Genomic DNA, 16,820 nt, shown 5'->3' with positions numbered 1-16,820 from the left:
TCTTCTCTGGGGCTTTGGGTTCCCCCTTCTCTGGGCTTTTGGTCTCCTTCCTCCCTGGAGATTTGATTTCCTTCTTCTCTGGGATTTTGGTTTCCTTCTTCTCCAGGGCTTTGGTTTCCTTCTTCTCTGGTTTCGCAGACTGCTTCCCCAAGGAGACACCCTTCTTTTCCTTCTTCCGCTTCTCTTCCTCCTTCTGCCTCTCTTCCTCCTTCCACTTCTCTTTTTCCTCTAAGGCTTTTGCCTCCTCCTCAAGCTTTTGAGCCAGCTGCTTCATCTCCCTTCAGCAAACAAAATAGAAAACATCTCTGAGAGTCACCACCACAAACCTGGGCTCACTAGTCCTGGCTGGCCCTGCAGTTTATTCCTTGACCCTGAGGCCAGGCATAACCATGAGACCATTTCCCTGAATTTTCCTCAACCCACAGAGGTTGGGAACACCCCAAGTGAACTGTGGAAGGGGACCTCCAGGACCAGCCAAACCTAAGCATTGCCATTGTAAGGTCTCGACTGTGCAACCTCCCTCTTAAGGCACACTCAGACACCTCCAGCCCACTGCCAAAGGCTGATCCACCAGCTCTCTGCACTGATGACTGAAAGCGCCCTTCGTCTCTTGATTTCCCAGTTTAAACCACTTCACAAATTGCTAACATCTGCTTGTCCCTCCCTACAATTCTTACTCGATTCATGCAGCCCCCTTCTCCCTGGACATAGCCTGCTCCTTAATGAGAATAATCCTATCAGTCAGAAAGCAAAGGCTGCAGGAACTCTTCTCCTGCAAGACAGGCTCTTGTCAGCCAGATTTCCTGCTGGAACCCAGCTGTAACCAAGGCAAACTTGTGCTATCTGCCATGGAAACAATTTGAAGCAGCCTCGTCTGTCTCCTCCCCATGAAACCAACTTCAGCCTGAGCTGAAAGAAGTCCTGATACACAGGCTTGCTTTAAGCAGCCTCACCTCCCAGCTCCACACTTTTCCTGTTTGTCCTGAGCTGGGCTGCCTTGCTGGAGCAGAGCTTGCCTACTTCTGCAGTTTCAGGGGAGCCTAAAGGACATGGGCTTTTATGGGTGGTGTCCCACCATAAGGAGAACCTTGGCAGGTCAGCATTGCAAGGATTTCATCTGTAGCAGGACCAGGACCCAAACCAAGGGTTTGTCTGTGCCCCACACCTGCCCATACCACAATCCCACTGTTTTGGTGAAGAAGGGAGATGATGAATAAAGTGCAAATCAACACCATAGACTGAAATACACTTCTACAGGCAAGCCCTGAGCCCAGCTCCCTGCAGGCAGCATCTAAACTGGCAGAGCTCACCACTAAAATAGAGAAGATATTCTATCTCAGTAGAAGAAGGTCTTTCCTCTCTTGGGAGCCAGGGAGCTAAGAGTGGCCATCCCTGTGCTGCTTCTTGCCTTTGCTATCAAACTGAGCTCAGAGGCCTTGGAGCAGGGAAACCTTCCAGGGACACTACTCTAAGCAGTAACCCATGGAGGGCTTACTCACCTCTCCCTCCGTAGATGCTTTCTTCCCTGTATTATTTTATCCACTAGAGCTTGCTTCTCCTCAGGGAGGGCATAATACTCATCCTCATCCATTTTCAAGATACGTTGCATGTTCCTCTGAAAAGCTTTTGTCCGCTGCAATTCTTTAGCACAAACCAGAAGAGAAACCATGAGTGACCAGAAGCAGAGCTGGGTGCTCTGGGTCAGCCGCAAGGATTCACAGCTTTTCCCAACCCAGCCTATCATACCAGGAGATGTTGGGGAGCTCATAACCCTGCTCCAAAATTCAAACAATCACCCAAACTATGGCTGGGCAGTGAGTTCCTGTGCTTTGCCTGGCTTAAGCGCACCAAGGCTGAGGACAGTCATTTGTCACTGAGCTACAGCAGTTTGCACTTGTGCCCAAACTTTAATGTTAGAGATTAGGGTGAATCGTAAAACCTCAGATCTGCAACTCTGAGTTCTGGTTATGCTGAGGCAGAAGGTGGAAAGATTAATAAAAATGTTTCTTACAAGCTCTGCTGCAAACCCAGATACGCAGAGATAAGGTCAAGGGCTTGAGAAAGATTTGAGAGGGAGGGAGATATCTTACCTTCCTTCTCTCTTTTAGCATCCCTCCTTTTTCTTTCATCTTCCTCCTTGGTTATCCAAGAAGCACAATCCTGATGCAGGTTCACTATGTAGATATGATGATGATTGTTAACAGCTTTGAGTACACAGAGCAGAGAAGATTCCAGGCTGCTTGTGAAGAGGCTCTCCAAGCCATCAAAGACCACTCCCTTGGAGCAGTCTTCATGCTGCAAATAAAGGGAAGAACAAGTCAGCCATTGCACGCAGGGGGCTCACAGCTGGACAGTTAAGAGATGTCACAGGGCACCAGCTATCCTTGTTCAAAGGGCATTAGCTAAGAACAGCTTGGATCTGTCCTTAGGCTCTGCCAACTAGGGGCATCTGCAGCTTCCCCCAAGGTTCCCTGCACACAGTCCAGGATCCTCCAGCAGCATGTACAGACCTCCTCCTCTCCAAGTCATACATCTCTGCCTGTCTCTCCAGAGCAGGAATGTCTCCTTTTCCCCCACCCCACACACCTTCAGCCTCTCACATAGGATGTCCACCAGCAGGTCCTCGGGCAGCACACAGCTCAAGCAGTTCAGCTTTTCCCCATGACTGCTGACGATGTTCAGCTGTTGTGGTGCAGGAGCAGTGGAAACTGTGAACTGTAATGTGGAGCATTGTTAGGAAAATAAACCACGGTGGAAAGCCCTGAACAATTCCCACTGCTGGGCTTGCAGCTGGGGTTCCTCACTAGTGGAGAGTAGAACAACCCTGCAGTGCAGTATGTGAGGCTCCAGGGGATGGTCCTGGAGGGTCCATGCCTTGGCCAGCAGAGACCCAAGCTTGCAAGCCCCCAGTGCAGCCTTCCAGCACTTTACTCACTGCCTGCAGCCATACTAGCCAGGACTGCACTTCACCAGCAAACCACTTAGAACCAGTATAGCTGTCTGCCAGAGCACATTCCCAGCTCAAGTCATACCCAGCCTGCCAGCTGGGCTTGGCACTATGGACCCACATAACAGGCCCTGGCTGGCACACAGCCTCCACGGTAAGCAGCCCCTGCCCATCTCAAAAACAATGCAAAGGTCCCAGACATCAACCAGAGCAGACTGTGTTTACCTTTTTGTTGGATTTGCTGGCTGGCTCCTTTTTCTTTTGTGCTGGAATGTTCTTGCCTTTGGCATTTTTCTTGATGATTTTTTCTCCAGAGGCTTGTTTATTCTTGGTCCGAGCAGTAAGCTTTTTACCTGCATAGGGGACAGATGGTTCAGGGGGGCTTTGAAAAACAATTAGGTACCTTTCCCCGCAATGGGCGTAACCTTGGGCCCTTGAAGAAATGTGGCACTTTTTCCCCAGTCTGCCGGGCACTGGCAGCACGGTTTCCCAGAAGCAGCTCCTTCCCTCCTTCTCCTACCAGCATGGTAAAACATGCCATCCCGTATTTGATTTTAAAGCCAGCACTATGTCCCTCCTAACAACTGTGCATGCAGGTGACACTCTTGCACAGCAGCTCCCCTGCAGATCAAGCCAAAGATTTGTCCTTCAGGACCATTTTTCCATACACTGCACCCATCCTGCATTCTCATGTGGGGACCTGCAGCCCTACCCCACTTGCATCACCTGTCTCCACTGAAATGAAATCTTCCTTGTGGGAAAATCCCAGCTGGAACCCAGACTCTTCTTCCTTCCACCAGCTCCCAACCCAGCCAGGTTCAAAACTGAGCAATGCAAAACTTCCCCCTTGCACTGAGCCAGGTCTGCCTCACCCTGCAGAGCTCAGGGTACCAACTTCCCAGTAAGTTTCATTAAAGTCTTCAGTCTTACACGTAGAACAGCCCAGCATGCATGAGCTGTGTGCCCTGACAGTGGGCATAGGTAAATCTCTGGAGAAAAGAGCTCATCTGTAACATGTCTCTCATTGGAAATTCCTCTGGGAGCTTGTCCTTCCCTTCCTCTCATCTGTGAGGTTACACTCATAATCAGTCCTCTTGTGCTTAATGAGCCACTTCAGAAGGCTTTTTCCTTGTTAAAGTGGGCAGCAGTTCTGCCTGCTGCCCCATGAGGAGCAAGCTTGACTCAGCTTAGAGGAAATATAAAATATGTGGGAAAGGGACAGAAGTGCTTCACCACCCGCAGAAAAATAAACATGTACCAATTATGTACCAAGAATGGCAGCAAAGGGGCTATAAAAGAACCCCTGACTGAGCTCTTAAAATTTATTTCTTTTTTTTTTAGACAAGCCAGAGATGCACTTCACCCATGTTCCCTAGGAGACCCAAGGACTGAAAAGGTGCTGCTCTGAGTAAGCAGAAGTGGACAGTTATGGTAGGTTTCTCAAGCACTGGCTCTGGGTCCAGCATTTCTCCTTACCAGCATCATCTTGGTCTTCGCCTTTCAGCTCCATGGCAGCCTTGGTGCAAAGCTCCCGGGCGCGGCGCCCTGCTTGGCTCTGATCATTGGCGATGGCCTCTTTCACCATGGTGTCAATGGACAAGTGAGCAGTGTCATAATAGTGACACAGGGCCGCCACTATCTCTGTCTTTCCTGAGAGAGAGGAGGACTGCTTGGTGACACTTGCATACGAGGCATTACAGGGACAGGCCTTGGAAGAACCTCAAACAAGATGTCGAAGTAAAAAGGACAGTGGGAAAGCAAGTGTCCCTCTGGGGAGGCCATGAGGGAGGCAGCTGGAGTGTGGGTACAAGCTCTGAATTCTAGAGCCAAGAGGATCATCTCCACCTCCTGTTCAGCTGAGGACTTTGCCTTAAGCACCATGGTCCACCAGGATGTGTTCCTCCTGCCTGCCCCTCTCCCTGCAGCCCAGGGCTGCAGCTCACATACCTGCCCGGGGTGGCCCATGGACAATAACAACAATCCCTCTGTCCTGCTGTGCTTCACAACTCTCTGAAGATGGGTCGATGCCCAGGTGGCGCATGACAGCCTGAGAGATAGGGCTCCCAGTCACTTCCACCATGGGCTCAGGAGAGGGTGTGACAGCCCCATGATATGCTGCAGTGCAAAACCAGGGGGGAAAGTCAGCCTCCCGCCCTCCTTTGATCCTCATCATCCTCCCCATCTCCTCAGATCCCACGAAAGGAGACTTGGTGAAAGCAACATGAGCTTGTTTTTTTGTTGCTCGGAAGGTGCAAATATAAAAGAGCCAGGGATATTAGACCTGGTCCTACTGGCTGAAGAACTCATCCAATCCTAGTCTTTGTGGCTAAGGGACACAAGGGAATATCCTGATTTTATCCCCAGTCTATAGCAGCAGAGAGGAGCTTCCTTTGGTGACATTCAGGGTAGAGAGAGGATGCCCCAGCCCTTCACCCAAGAGTTCCTCCACCAAGCTGGGGAACAGGCAGCTGCTAAAAGCATGGGCTTTCCCTGGAGAACAAGGTGACAGACAGTTCAGGGTGTATGGGCTGGACTCCCTGCTGTGGCCACAATCAAGACAGACATGGCCAAACCCTCACTGTTTTCCTGACCTGGTGCTGCCTTGTCTATGGCCTCAGCCATGTCCTTGGCCTCTGCCATGGCCTTGAGCTCTGCCTGTTGAGCCTTCGGCCTCTTCTGTGCTTCACAGTCCTCCAGCACCTCTGGGGGCAGCATCCCACCCACGGTGCGTGGAGGCATTAGAAAGTTCTTTTGGTACTCAGACCCCGCTGCCATCCACAGGATCTGTGCAGGTAGGGAAGAGAAACCATACACAACGTTCCTTTTCTCGCCTCTCTTCACACACACTCAACAAACCCATTTTCTGTCTCCTCCCATCCTCCCAACAACACAAACTAGTTAAGTCCTCCCACAGCACATCAGCAGACTTGGCTTTACTCTGGGGATTGCCTCCATCTCCCTGGCACAAGCCTGGGAATGCTGGAGTGCTGTGAAGCTTGGGCAGCATGTACAATGGGGACCAGACCTGCCTTCTCACCTTCTCCTCCTCAAGGTACTGCTCATCAAAATCCAGTGAGTAAAACTCAACAGGGAAGTTGCATGGGTTCTTCACCACCACTGTGGCATCCACCCCATCACTGTCCACCAGCACCCATCCCATCCTGAGTGCTGGGGGGCTGAACTCCAACCGTGGCTCTAGACCTTGTCCTGAGAGGTGCAGCTTTAAATGATTGATGCTTCCACAAACGTTAAGCTTCAGCTCATTCTTGTAAGACCTCTGAAAAGAGAAAAGGGAAGAAAACTCATCCACAGAGTCCCGGGTGACAGGACCCCAAATACAACGCTTGCCCCAAGGTCAGGGTGTTATCAGCCCCTCCAAGGTGAATGGAAACCAGGTATTTACTTATGCTAGATACTACAGTGTTTGTGTCCTGGGTCTGAATAACTGGGATGAATCCTGGTGTGCATTCTAACTGGGTGTTTGGGTATCAGATGGAAGTACAATGGACTGTCAGGTGTTTTCACCTAGTCATGCAGCAGTGCAGTGCTCATGAGAAGGGCCCTCGGGGTTACAGTGTCCAGACACAGTCCTGGCACTGCCAAGTCAGGCAAACACCAGCTCCAGGAGAGAAGCAAATGAGCTCTCACTGGCTAGAAATAAGGGTCATCTTCTCTGCTTAGTGTCTGGCTCTGGTCATAGCCAGACACAAGATGGTTACATCTCTCGAGCAAATAAAGACCCCTGCGACTGTTAGCGGGCACAGAAGCACTTGTGTCCATACTGGTACACACTGTCAGATTCCAAGAGCCAGCAGCCACAGGCAAACTGCTCTTGGGAATACTCCATCCTTTAAGTTGAATCCCCAGCTGCATAGGAATGAGCAGGCAGGCCAGAGCCCTGGCTACTGCTGGCAGCACACCAGTACAGGTGATTGTCCTGCCATGCCCAGGAAGGTGTCTGGTGACTGTTTTGTCTGTCAGTTCTGCAGCAGGACGAGCCTAGACTGGCCATTCCAGGACTGTCCTCTGCAAGTGTGCAGCGGCAAATACAGCCAGGCAAGAGGGAGGCACAAGGGGAGTTGGGCACATCCCCCTCCTTGTGCCAGGAGGCAGCCACAGAGCCCTGATGCTCTCTCTCTGTGCAAGCTCCCTGTGGGCATTTCGAAGCACATCTCGCAGGAGTACTCTTGGGGTGAACTGAGCCATGCTGAGAACGGGGCTTGCAGAAAGCTCCCTGTGAAGGCAGAGCTCATACCTCTGCACCAGGCCCTCATTTCCAGATAGCCCTGACAGGCCTCCTGGGCTGACACCTGCCAATCTCACCTCCTGCTTGGGTGTAAACTGGATTTGTAAGTTCTGCCACCTTCCTGGATTGAGGGTTCCTTTGGAGGGCGTCACTTCAAAGGGACAGGGCTCATCCTCCAGCACCTGCTGCTTCTGACGCATGGCTGGTGTAATGCGTTTGCGTTGATTGTCCTGGGCACAGAAACCAATCGTGTGAGGTCTCCTCAGTGTGTGAGGACAGAGCCTCAGTTCTTGTAGTGCTCTGAGACACTGATGATACTGTGCTGAGAGTACCCACAGCCAAACCAAGTGTGGCCCCCATAGCCTGGAGCTGCAGCAAAAACCTGTGAACTGGGCAGGCAGATAGGGAACTACTGTCCTGAGAGGAGGAGGAAGGGGTGAAGATGGCAGAGAAGCAAAGCATCAGATAATGGAACAGGTCCAGGCAAAACAGTCTTGATTTAGACCCTCAGAAGCTTCCTCAGACACACTGTAGATCCAAGTGCTCAGGCAGCCACAGGAGCAGAAAGGGCAAGAGACACAAAGAAAACCCAACCAAGAAGTTACATGTTCGACGTCGCCTGTGCTTTACCTTCCTGACAGGCTTGATGGCAGTAATGAACCACTTGCAGGGTATTTGGAACCAGTTGTAGAGCTGGACTGTCTCAATCTGGCACTGCCCAACGAGGGTATCAGAGAACTGCAGCATGTTCTTGGAGAGGTTGAGCGACAGTCCCAACACAGTGGCATGGAGGTGGATGTTATACGTGGGGCCTTTTGCCACCTGGAGAAGGACAGAGAAGTCAGCGGAGGGTGCAGGTGACATCTGCTGCTGCACCCAGCCTGCTGCATGCCCCAAGAGCTCTGGTACCTCTATGGGCAGCAGCACATCCACATCACCCCATGGCCGGCGGGTGCTTTCAAAGCACACCTCAAACATTATGGTGTGTCTGTGAGGCAGACCCTGCATCTGGTCCAGATTCACTCTGAAACCTTGAACAGATGAAAACAAAGCAGCTGAGATACTCAAGAACCACAAAATGTGTCTTAAGCACGTTAAGGTCTTACAGGTGCCCTGGCTGAGAAGTCAGGGAAAAACCCCATGCCATGGTGTGACCTGGACAAAAAAGAGTGCACCTGAACACCCCTCAGACACAGTGAGCCCTTGTGTGATGGAAACACAGCCCTGCCTCAAGGCCTCTTTTGGAAGACTCTTTTGATCCACCAGAGGATGTCACAGGCTGTTTCCTCAATAAAGGCTGAATACAAGTGCTGTGACAGTGTGGACTCCAACCAAAGCACTTCCAAAACACAGCAGAGTCTGCTGGTTTGCAAAACAAGCCCACTGAGTGCCCAGAGAGACTTGATGCTTGTGAGAGCCAAGGGCAGAAGATGCTGAGAGGTGATCAGGGTGATGAGCCCTTCTGGCCTCTGCACTGAAGCATTAGGGCAGTCACAATTCAGTGGCTTAAGCTAATCTGTCTGAGACACCTCCTTCAAGCCCACAGGAAGTGTCTCCAGCACTGCTTACCTGTGTCCTGCAGGGCAGATACATCGACCTGGAAGGACACTGGGATCTGCCCAGGGTTGGTGATCACCAGAGTGCGTCTCTCAGTGTAACCCTTACTTACAGTGCCCATGTCCAGCACATATTCAGGCAGCTCAACTCTGCAAGGAGGAATAAGGACAGTCCTTAAACCACAGCCTGGCTGCATGTCCAAGTGGATGGGGGATACAAATAAAGTGGCTAGTTCTTTATTCTCTGCTGTAAAAACTCAGCTCAAGCCCATGAAATCCATGGCCTGATCACCTGACAATGACTTTGGGAAGTCAGGAGTACAGGTCCTAGGTTTTATCAGCTACTAATGGTACGTGAAAATGAAATTAGTTTTAAATGGACACCTGCCACAGCTCCTCTGCCATGAAAAGCCAGTATAGGTGAGTACACTGGGCCTTCACTGATCTCAGTGAAACTGCTTAGCCTGTGTATAGCCTGAGCCTGAAATTGCTTTGGGGCCTAGCAATAAGTTTGGCCTGCACAGGAGATCTTCATTGTTCTGCAAGCAGATTACATGATCTGCTCTGCAGAGAATCTTCTTCCTGAATTGAAGCATCCTGTACTTGTGCTGCATCATGGTGGTGTAAAGGGACAGACCAAGTTACCTAGATAAGCCCTGCCTGCCCACCAGGATTCAAGCCATCTGATTTTGGGTTTTAAAGGGTTTGCTGACATGTGCAGTTCCCTTCCCTTCTCTTTCTTTTTTGTTTTGTTTTGTTATTGTTGTTGTTTTTGTTTTTGTTTAGTGTGCTCTGTTACTTGGAACCAAGACATCAGCTGGGAGTTGTCTCTTTCAGAGCTAGTCAGCAGGGACAGAATTTGTGCTGTCTGGAAGGCCTTGAAGGTCTGCACTGGGTCCCCTCAGCTCAAGGGACAGAACCCCACACCTGTGGGGAGCTGAGCAGTCCAAAGCTCAGCACGGTGCTGGGGAAAAGAGGACACTCCACTGCTCACATGGAGAGTGTCACAGCCACCAGGACCACATCCTGTCTCAAGTCCAGGCTATTCCCAGCTTTGCAGACACAAGGAGCTCTCAGGACAAGGGGACATTGCTGGGTGTTCCCCACGAGGCACCTGGAGATGGGGATGGGAGTCCCTACTCACTTGACAAGACTCTGGCGCATCTTTTTGTCAGGGAACCTGCTGTATGGGGGATGGGATGGGAGCTTTTCCTGCAGCTCCAGGGCAGCCTCCTCTATCAGCATCATCATCATCTCTATCTGCAGCTCAGTGTTTGGCTGAGGAAAGGGAAGACAGTGCCTGGTTAGCAAAGGTCTTTCCCAACGTTGGCATCTGAGAAAGGATCCCACCCTGCTCTTATGGACAGGGGGTGTGGGGTCCTCCTGTCTGGCTGCTCAGTGTCGGTGACACCTCCTGCTCTCTTAGCCAGGACCTCATCTCCACAGCAGTTAACTCCAGCATCTTCACCTGCCCAGCCACTGTTAGCAAAGTTTGCCTCATCTGGCCAGGCAGACAAGCCAGGAACCTTCCAGAGCTCCAGAGACTTGCCTGCCCCCAGCCAGTACCAAGGCAGCTTGGACAAAACCTGTCTTGAAAGGGAACTGGGACCAAGCTCATCTTGGAGGTGAGCACTACCAGCACAGTCCCAGGGCACAGTCAAGCAGCTGCTGTTCAGGTCTGTAAATCTAGCAGGGCTTGGGTTGGGACCAACAGACTCCCCAGCAATGACCTGCATCTCCTTCAAAGCACCATCAACTCCATCCCTTGAGCATGGCCTTCAGGATCTCTCCCTGGGGTAGCCAGGAATCTGGTGCAACCCCAGAAGAGAGCATGAGCAGAGTGGAAGCCCTAGGGGCAATGCTGTGGTGACACATGCTTGTAAGTGGGCAGGGAGGTCCCAGGTGCCATCAGGGCACCGGTGGGCTGTAAGGGGCTCGGGTGCCATGGAGAGGGTGGCATGTGCCAAACGGGGCTGCAGCTGCTCTTACTACAGTGCCAAAGCCAGGTGCGTGGGGCTTCAGGTTCTGAGTCTTCAGGGTCTGAGTCTTTGGAGTCTGAAACTTCAAGGCCTTAGTCTTCGGACTCTGAGTCTTCTGAACAACTGATTGATTCCTCTGACTGAATTGTTGCAGGGGTTTTATGAGCTTCTCATATTTTTCATTTCCTGAAGGAAGAAAACGTCCACAAAGTGAAGTGTGAGCAATGTGCCAATCCCATTTAAGCTGGGAAGTCCCCACCTCTCAACACTGGTTTCTTCCAGAAAGAAATCCCTCCAGCCATCTATGGAAGGTGGATGCTGCTGTTCCTCTCTGAATCCTCATTTTATTTGCTCCCACCCATCAAGTTTGTCCATCCCCACAGAGGAGCATCTCATTGCCTGCAATGTCACGCAAATCCAACCCTGTCAGAAGCCCTGCCATCCTCTCTTACAGTTTTCCCAAGCCTTTCAGTCTAGCCATCATCCTTCAGGACCCTGCCAGATGTGCTGGCAAGCTCTGCAGGATGGCTTCTGAGACAAAGCCCTCGTGGGATCCTCTGCTCAAGACTCATGAAGCAGTCAGAGGGCTTGAGTTGGTCCGGGAGTCCTGTAACCCTCAGGCTTGGTGGAGCTGAGCATGAGATACCCTATGTGCATATGGTAGGGAACAAAACCAGAGGGACCCTTCCTAGGGGCAGACAAGCAGTGCCCACCTTCGATGTTCCAGGGCAGGTTCACACTGATCACAGGAAAGAATGCTTCTCCTTTCAGGCAGATATTCTCTGGGTCCAGGTCACCCACTTTAAGCTGGAAAGTCCTGCTGAAGGCTCCTGGTACTCCTGGCATGTAAGAGAATTTCAGCACTTGCTTCTCACCAGGTGCAACGGAGCCCTGCAGGGATGGGAGAGGAGGGAGGGAATGCATCAGAGTGTTTGATGGGGGGATGGCTCAGGGGACAGACAGGCTGAGAGGACAGGTCCTCATCTAGAAGAAACCATCAGACCACATCACCTTCATGATAGACGTATTACAGTCTTGGCTTTGGCGATTGTTAAAGTGAATATTACGTGTTTCATAATGTTTTCTTTTGTAAAAGATGTTTTGCTAAAGTTTAGAGTTCTTTCAATGTGAATGTTATCTTGCATTGCAATACCAATGTTGGGGAAGAGTTGATGCAACATTAACATTTAACCAGTGGAGGAATGGAAACCTGTTGAATGTGCTGAAGAGTGACAAATGACCAGGACTAGGACAACTGCACGTGCTCCAAAAAGGTGGGACGGAGGAGGAACTATGTTAAAATATTTCAATACATATAACCATTTGTAAATATGTATGAGGCTGATGCAATACCCCGGGTATATAAGGGGTCTTGATGTGTGGTGTGGTGTGCCTCTGGCTGCAGCTAAGCACCCAAGTCAAGCACCCAGTGCTGTTACTTTTGCTTTATTGATTTTGTCCCCCTTTAGATTTTAACTGAGGAGTGGGCTTCGCTTCTCACACCTTCTACGTCTCTTGTGCCCATAAGGTCGAGCCTCCAGCCGCAGGGTGCAGTGTGTTTTCCCAAGGGCTCATAAGGCTGCAGCCTCAGCACAGCCTGATATAAACACAGCTCTGCTGCCAATGGGGTTTGCCAGCAAGAGCCCGCCTCAACAAAAAAATTAAAAAAAAAAAAACAAAAAAAAAAGGCTCTTTTGCTGCTGCTGTGGAAGAGAAATCCCTGCGCTCAGCAGGGCCAGCAGCTCCTCTCATCCCTTGTAGGAGACAGGCATGAAGAAATGGGAACGCCATCGGCTTCCTCCTCCCGCTGCAAGGAGGGACAAAGGCAGGAGTGCTGTTTCGGCTGGGAGACATCCAGGCAGGACTGAGAAGCTTGGACAGTGGTGGGATGCTGCTAATTTTTCTCCTTGCTCTTCCAGCCCTGCTGCTCCCTAGCTCCCTCACTGCCCCACAAAGCCGCTGCACAGCAGCAGAGCTGCAGGAGGCAGGGAGCAGCAAGCCTAGGAAGGGATATGGAAGTGCTGCTTAGCGCTGGCAGCAGGGAGGCAGGGCCAAGGGCTATGTCCTGTGTGATCGCACAGCCTGGCTAAGGTGACCCTCAGCAACGCTCCAGTGCCAGCACAGCCTGAGATCTCAGCTGTCAGAGTCCCAGAGTGACTGTGAGGAACCAGTTAAATTTTAATTTATGCCTCAATATATGTTAAGAAGACACTTTCTGATACGGGGTGAAAAATTACTATGGGGGCTGTACCCTAACCCTTAACACCCTCCACGAGGAAAAGAAGTTGCGAGGAGAAAATGCATGCAGGCTCCACCTCTGGGGGGCTGCGAGCAGACTCCAAAGCCCAGGAGAATTTTGCCTGTCTGACCAATAGTCTTCCTAAAAGGGCTGAATTACAGGAGGAATCTTCCCATATGAAAGCAGTCAACGCTGCCAGTTTTTCCCTGCCGTTTTTGGCTTTTTGTTGGGCTGGGAACAGCTGGAGGGTCCGGCTCCCGGCAGAGCCACTCCCCGCTCGCCGCGGCACCCTGGTGCTCGGCTGTTTGCCCGCGGGCCAGCCGCGCCTGCTGCCGGCTGCGGGTGGTGGCCAGCACTGCGGCAGGCGTGCCCGCTCGGGGCGGCTGGCCGCACACAGCTCCATCTGCCGAGCGGCACACGGACAGAGCGCCCCAGGGTTACAGCAGCACCGCTCTGTGCCTGCCAACTGTTACTTTGCGTTTCTCACTTTCTCTCTCCGCTGTTTTATCCCCTTCTGGTTGGGACCGCACACTTTCTTCATGAAAAAACAGTTTTCAGATATAATACTTGTTTTGTTTGCACTTTGTTTTCATCTGAGAAATCTAGCAAGTAGAATTGTTCTCTGTTCCCCTTACAGCAGCACAAGACAATAACTGTGAAAGGCGACCAGCCTGCTACTGGCACTGTACCACTTCAGCTCTGGAGAGGCAGAAGCAGGCAGGGAGAAACGCCCCTCCAGGCTGGGGTGAGAAGTGCCTCCCTCCCAGAGGCCTTTGCAGGCACATGTTAATATCTTGAGTTCTCTTGGTTTGTACAGTTGTTCCACCCCTGTTCACCTTGGATGTACCCTTTCTGGAAAGTTCTTCCTTTCCTTGATGCCCCTTGGCTATAGTTTGCCCTATTGCTCCAGCCCTGTTACCCTATTGGTTCCCCTGGTTGGCTGCCCCTCCTCTGCACCGCTTTTCCCTGTCCCTATAGGACCTTGATCCTCAGGACTCGCCTCTTTCGTCCCATATTTAACCCTGTGCCCTCAACCCAGTTTTGTCTTTGTCCCTGGATTCCCTTCCAGACCCAATAAAGCTTCACTCAGATTTCCATACAAAGACCTGCCCTTCGCCTGTTTTGTCAGCCACTTCTTGTTTTTAGCAAGTGTGCTCGGGGCTCCAAAAGCACAGCTCGTTCTCAGAGGAACCCAGTGAAGCGCATCACTTGAGGTGACCAACAGACTTGTGCCTCCTCCCACTGGTGTGTGCCCTGTGACAGCAGAGCCACCCACCAGCCAAGGCCATGAGGGAGTCTGTCAGGAGAGCACTTGCTTCTCTGCCCCCAGCAGAAACAGCAGAAATTACTTACAGCCCTCTATCTCTAACAGCTGGGTTTGGGATTTTCCCCTCTGATTTTTTTCCCCCTTCCCCCCCTTCTTTTTTCCCTTTAACACTCTCCTGGGCCACTTGACACAGGACTGGGGTCGGTCACTTGTGGTACTTACAGTGGGGGGGATGACCAGAAACACGCCAGGCAGATGTTGCTCTGCAGTGCTAGGATTTAGCACCCAGTTGAATTTAATCTTGCCAGTGTTTGCCAGGGTGACTGTGCTGTGACGAATTTCATTAAATATCTGGAGAGAAGGCATAGGAGTGGGAAGTTACAGACCCAGGCCTGCTGCTGGGAATCTCCTTCCTCTCTCCTGGGGCTGAAAGCAGACACATAATGGGAGCAGGGACCACGGAGGAGATACAGGCACGGGGGGACCTAAGGAACCCCCAGGCACAGGGCACCTGCACAGGAGCAGGGAGCTCTGGCAGCACACAGAGGTGTGGTAAACAACCATGTGAGGGCCAGTAATAAAGGAACCAGGGGACCCAGGCCCTCTGCACTGTGAGGGTTCACCAACTGCCAGGAGAAACAGAAACAGCACTGAGGCATCCCAGAAGAAAAGGCACCTGCATTCAAGTATTGGCAAGCAACATACATGCAACAAGGGAATCACACAGGGCAAAACAGACAGGGCCAGCAGCTGGAAATATCTGTGTGCTTTCAACTGAAAAAGAGTGAAGTGGGAGTTATTCTGGGACAGTCTCACCAACTAGAGCAACTGGAAGCCCAACTTGTTCCCTTGATTATTGTGTGGATTAAGCAAGACCTTTAGACAAGAGCATGTCCTTGGGAGATCAGTCTTTAGGAGTGGATCAGCAAAGGGATGTCTCAAGACATGTCCCTCCGAGCATCCCCCCTGGGGCCCTGCCTGCCCCAGGAAGCAGTGTTAGGTACCCTGAAAAAGAGGCATTCCCAGCCTTTTGGAGAAGGTTAGAGATGGCCATTTAAAACCAGTTTGGATGCCAGATGTGTCCCTCAAAGGTTGCAATTCCAAGCTCCAGAGCCAACAAAGGGGCTGGGAAGGGGGAGGAGCCCTGGACTGAGGTGGGCAGGAACCCATCGGCCGTGGTTCAAAGGCAAGGAGCTGTGCCAGGGCACACGTGTGGTACCTGAAAGCCGCAGTTGATCTCCTGGAGGCTCAGGGCGTAGCTGATGCGTGAGGCCTCCCCGGTCAGCTCCACCTCGTAGGTGGGGCCTCCCTCTACATGGCACAGCGCCGTGACACTGGCGATGGTGTTGAGGTGGCCAAAGAAGCTGAAGGAGACCTTCTGTCTCTCTCCTGGCTGCAGCACACCCGACTGCGGCAGGATACTGAAAACCTGGAGGACAGGAACGATTGAGATGTTCAGTGTGGAAATGGATGCAGAAGAGCACCTTGGAGCAAACTGCAGCTGTAGCTGGAGGTGCCTATTCCTCAAGCACAGCCAGAATCATCCTGATCTCATCCTGTGTCCATGCCACTGACCAGTGGAGAGACCACAGGGAAGATCTTTTCCCATACTCACAGATCAATGCATTAATTGTACATTCAAGTGAACTGGGATATCTCCTGGCAGTAGAAATTCCCTCTGATGCACAACTTGCCTTTAAAAAGCGTTTCCTACTGCTTTTAGAAAAGGAGGAGACTCAGAGTGAGAGCTCTTGGAGCTCAGGGATCTCAGTGAAGGACTCCAGCCCAGCTGCTCTGACTCCTGAGGCTTTTCCCCTCACTCTCTGATTTATATGCTGCATTCACAAGGTGCTACAGCAAAAGGCCCTGCAAAAATGCCCTATGGACCACCTGATGAGCTCCAGGGGGAACAATGCCCTCCATAGGTGCTGCACAGTGTCCTTGGGCAGCCCTATGACATGCCCTGCACGGCCTCTCCAACAACCAGTTGCTTCAGCAGCGCTTTGTGATGGGTCTAGAGGGATGTGAGGCCCCTCTGTGGGCAATGCTGAGGGCTGCCAACGGGACTGGGAGCTACAGCTCTGCTTGCCATACCGAAAATGTGGAAGTGAGACAGATTCCCTCTTACATTCTCCACTTTGAGGGGAGTGTGCAGTACGTCCGTGGATAACCTGAATCCCCCCCCCAAGCCTAGTGGGATGTAATACTTTTCACAAATATATGGCAGCACCTGAAAAACAAGCCATTTTCTATGCTAGGAGGAAGAGAAAGCCACTTTGCAAAGTCTCAGTTTATAAGACAGCTTCAGGGCCACCACTGCAATACCAGCTCTTGGGTAAAAGCAGAGACCTGAAAACAGTTGGTTTTGGCTGGGTTGGGAAGAGGGTACATGGAGATCAGCACTCATCACAGCTTGCTCTGGGAAGGAAGCTGGAGGTCTTATCATCATGATGCAGATAAAAGCCTCATCTTATCTTTGTGAAGAAAACATGGCCACAAAGTCCCACACTCCGCACAGGTCTGTAGGATCTCAGCAGGCTTCTCCAAAGAAAACTCTCTCCCTCCCACACACCCCATGTCCAGCCA

General features: G+C 51.5%; 1 protein-coding gene across 1 annotated transcript in view; it reads right to left on the bottom strand.

Annotated features, from left to right (window-relative positions):
- The window catches only part of LOC134048166 (hydrocephalus-inducing protein homolog), a 75,798-nt gene that overhangs the window by 18,265 nt on the left and 40,713 nt on the right, over positions 1–16,820 (bottom strand). Inside the window, exons 26-41 of the mRNA XM_062499766.1 lie at positions 15,454–15,751; positions 14,457–14,585; positions 11,442–11,619; positions 10,739–10,914; positions 9,894–10,009; positions 8,763–8,899; positions 8,103–8,224; positions 7,824–8,015; positions 7,271–7,423; positions 5,985–6,224; positions 5,539–5,731; positions 4,895–5,062; positions 4,424–4,666; positions 3,173–3,300; positions 2,587–2,682; positions 2,157–2,295 (exon numbers count right to left, since the gene is read on the bottom strand). Coding sequence (XP_062355750.1) covers positions 2,157–2,295; positions 2,587–2,682; positions 3,173–3,300; positions 4,424–4,666; positions 4,895–5,062; positions 5,539–5,731; positions 5,985–6,224; positions 7,271–7,423; positions 7,824–8,015; positions 8,103–8,224; positions 8,763–8,899; positions 9,894–10,009; positions 10,739–10,914; positions 11,442–11,619; positions 14,457–14,585; positions 15,454–15,751 — 2,708 coding nt within the window. The remainder of the gene's footprint in view (positions 1–2,156; positions 2,296–2,586; positions 2,683–3,172; positions 3,301–4,423; positions 4,667–4,894; positions 5,063–5,538; positions 5,732–5,984; positions 6,225–7,270; positions 7,424–7,823; positions 8,016–8,102; positions 8,225–8,762; positions 8,900–9,893; positions 10,010–10,738; positions 10,915–11,441; positions 11,620–14,456; positions 14,586–15,453; positions 15,752–16,820) is intronic.

This window comes from Cinclus cinclus, chromosome 11 (assembly GCF_963662255.1).
Source record: "Cinclus cinclus chromosome 11, bCinCin1.1, whole genome shotgun sequence".
In the NCBI taxonomy this organism is placed as follows: domain Eukaryota; kingdom Metazoa; phylum Chordata; class Aves; order Passeriformes; family Cinclidae; genus Cinclus; species Cinclus cinclus.
This window is presented reverse-complemented; position numbering and strand designations above follow the sequence as displayed.